Consider the following 2,124-nt stretch of genomic DNA (forward strand, 5'->3'; position numbering starts at 1 on the left):
TCTTCACAGGTGGGAGGTCGCCATGGAGTAGCTTCCTTGTTGGATAATTCTCTTAAAGTGACGTATTGGAAAGAGTTGAGAGTGGCCATACCCTTCATGGCTACATGGATCTGTCAGATTGCTATCATTGCTTGTCTCTTCTTCTTCTTTGATGTAAGCGAGCCTCCCTCTTTCTCTCTCTTCTCCTTCTCTGCTTCTTCTTCTGACCGATCTCTTTCTTCTTCCTCTTCATCCTCATGTTGGCGCTTCTTCTATCTATCGATTGATCGGTCTCTTCTTCTTTTCATCTTCTTCTTTCTCTTGTAGCTCTCATGTCTCTTCAGAGGCAGGTGACAAGACACCTACACGATACTATTACCACTACGAGGGCATCTAGAAATACATACAGATACCTAGAATACATACATAGTCATGCATATCATATATATCTATATATATCTCTATACGTCCATCTTCATACATGCATACAAATACATGTATATCGAGTGCATACATGTGGGTATATATGTTTCTATTAGGTGATCGACTTCGGACTGCCCCACGCACACGGGAGCGATGTCTGTATATTTACGCATTAATAAAGGATCCAGATCTACATTCATGTAGTTAGGTGCATGCAGGGGAGGGAGAGACATAAATTCCATCCTCTATGTGTATCACGATCTCTTCGCCAATAGGTAGATGCAGGGACTTGATATGTATCCATCAAAATAGACGTCGTCCTCGTCCTCGTCCTCTTCGTTCTCTTCTTCTTCACGACGATCGCCTTGCGTAGACCAAGACGTGAAACTCCTCGGATCCACGCAAACGTAAAAGAGCACGCTGTATCACTCTTTCTCTCTCTATCTATCTATTTCTCTATCTCTGCAGATCATTCATTGATCTATCTATCTATTTATCTATCTTTACTCTATGTAGATTTCTTTAATCTATCTTAACTCTATCTCTGTATGATGTATGATGTGTCTAGATGTGAGATTTCTCTGATCTTCTTGTCTTGACTTCGACGAATGACTCTTTCCTTCCTCTTTCTTTCTTTTCTTTTCTTTCTTTCTGTCTTTTCTTTTCCTTTGCAGAACCAGAGATATTTTCCTATCCAGATGTTCTCCTTGAATTCGATGAGCCAACGCCTTTGGGTTTGGCATGAGATTCCTGTGGATATTCGTGTCTGTTTGATAATTATCTCAGGTCATTTTCTTATGATGAATGCATGCTGGGTTCTGTCAGCTCCTGTCCTCGACGTCTTCTCCATTTCTTTCTTTGGCTCGCTTAAGCTCTTCTCTTTCTTTCTCATGATCTTAACTTTTCGCGATTTCCGGACTTTTCATAGCATCTTCAACCTCCACCATATCATACCAGATGTAGAGAAATACGCCATCTTTCTCTTCGCTCTCATTCCTGTAAGAAGATCAAAAGAAGAAAGAAAGAGAGAAAGGCAGTAAAGGAAAGTCCAGGCAGAGAGACAAAGAGATAGAAAGATAGATAGAAAGATAGAGATATAGAAAGATAGAGAGACAGAGAGAGAGAGAGGTTGACTACCACATGAAAGACTCTAGCTGGAGTGGAGATCAATGAAGGTAGCAAACAAGCATAAAACTCCTCCTCCTTAGACTCTATCTGTCGATCCGTCGCTCTATTTGTCTATGTATTTACCTGTCGATCTATCTATCTATCTATTTACTTTAGTCTATCTATTTCTAATCTCTCTATCTATCCTAGGTAGTAGTGATAAAGGAGGGGGTGTGTCTATCGCCCTGAGGAATTTCTTCGCTTTCCTTGTAGTCTTTCTCTCTATCTCTCCTACCTGTCCATACATCCATATATGCATGCCGGGTAATATCTATAAGGATCTTTCTTACACACGCCTCTACCTATTTATATGTGTATATATGAGTCTCTTTGTGCCGCTTATCTAGATCACTATCCTCATACACGTCAAGTTTGCCGAGAGACTTGTGTCTCTTGCTGTATTAGAGGAATTCCAACTAAGGGAGTTTTGTCTGTCTATTTAGCTGCGAGAGAGAATAGAGGCCTTGTTACACAATCTAAATCTTCTTCACTGTCTTCTCTTCCATCTCTTTCTCTCTCTACCCCCTCATGAAAAGAGATACTGCAACTGTCTTC

General features: G+C 40.6%; 1 protein-coding gene across 1 annotated transcript; it reads left to right on the plus strand.

Annotated features, from left to right (window-relative positions):
- Positions 1-9: 9 nt before the first annotated feature.
- CSUI_010705 (transmembrane) lies at positions 10-1,400 on the plus strand (the record flags this gene model as incomplete). Its single annotated transcript, XM_068070807.1, has 2 exons — positions 10-153; positions 1,077-1,400. Coding segments are annotated over exons 1-2 (381 nt in total), but the record flags the coding sequence as incomplete, so codon positions are not given.
- Positions 1,401-2,124: the final 724 nt, after the last annotated feature.

The sequence above is a fragment of the Cystoisospora suis genome (assembly GCF_002600585.1).
Source record: "Cystoisospora suis strain Wien I chromosome Unknown contig_8045, whole genome shotgun sequence".
In the NCBI taxonomy this organism is placed as follows: Eukaryota; Apicomplexa; class Conoidasida; order Eucoccidiorida; family Sarcocystidae; genus Cystoisospora; species Cystoisospora suis.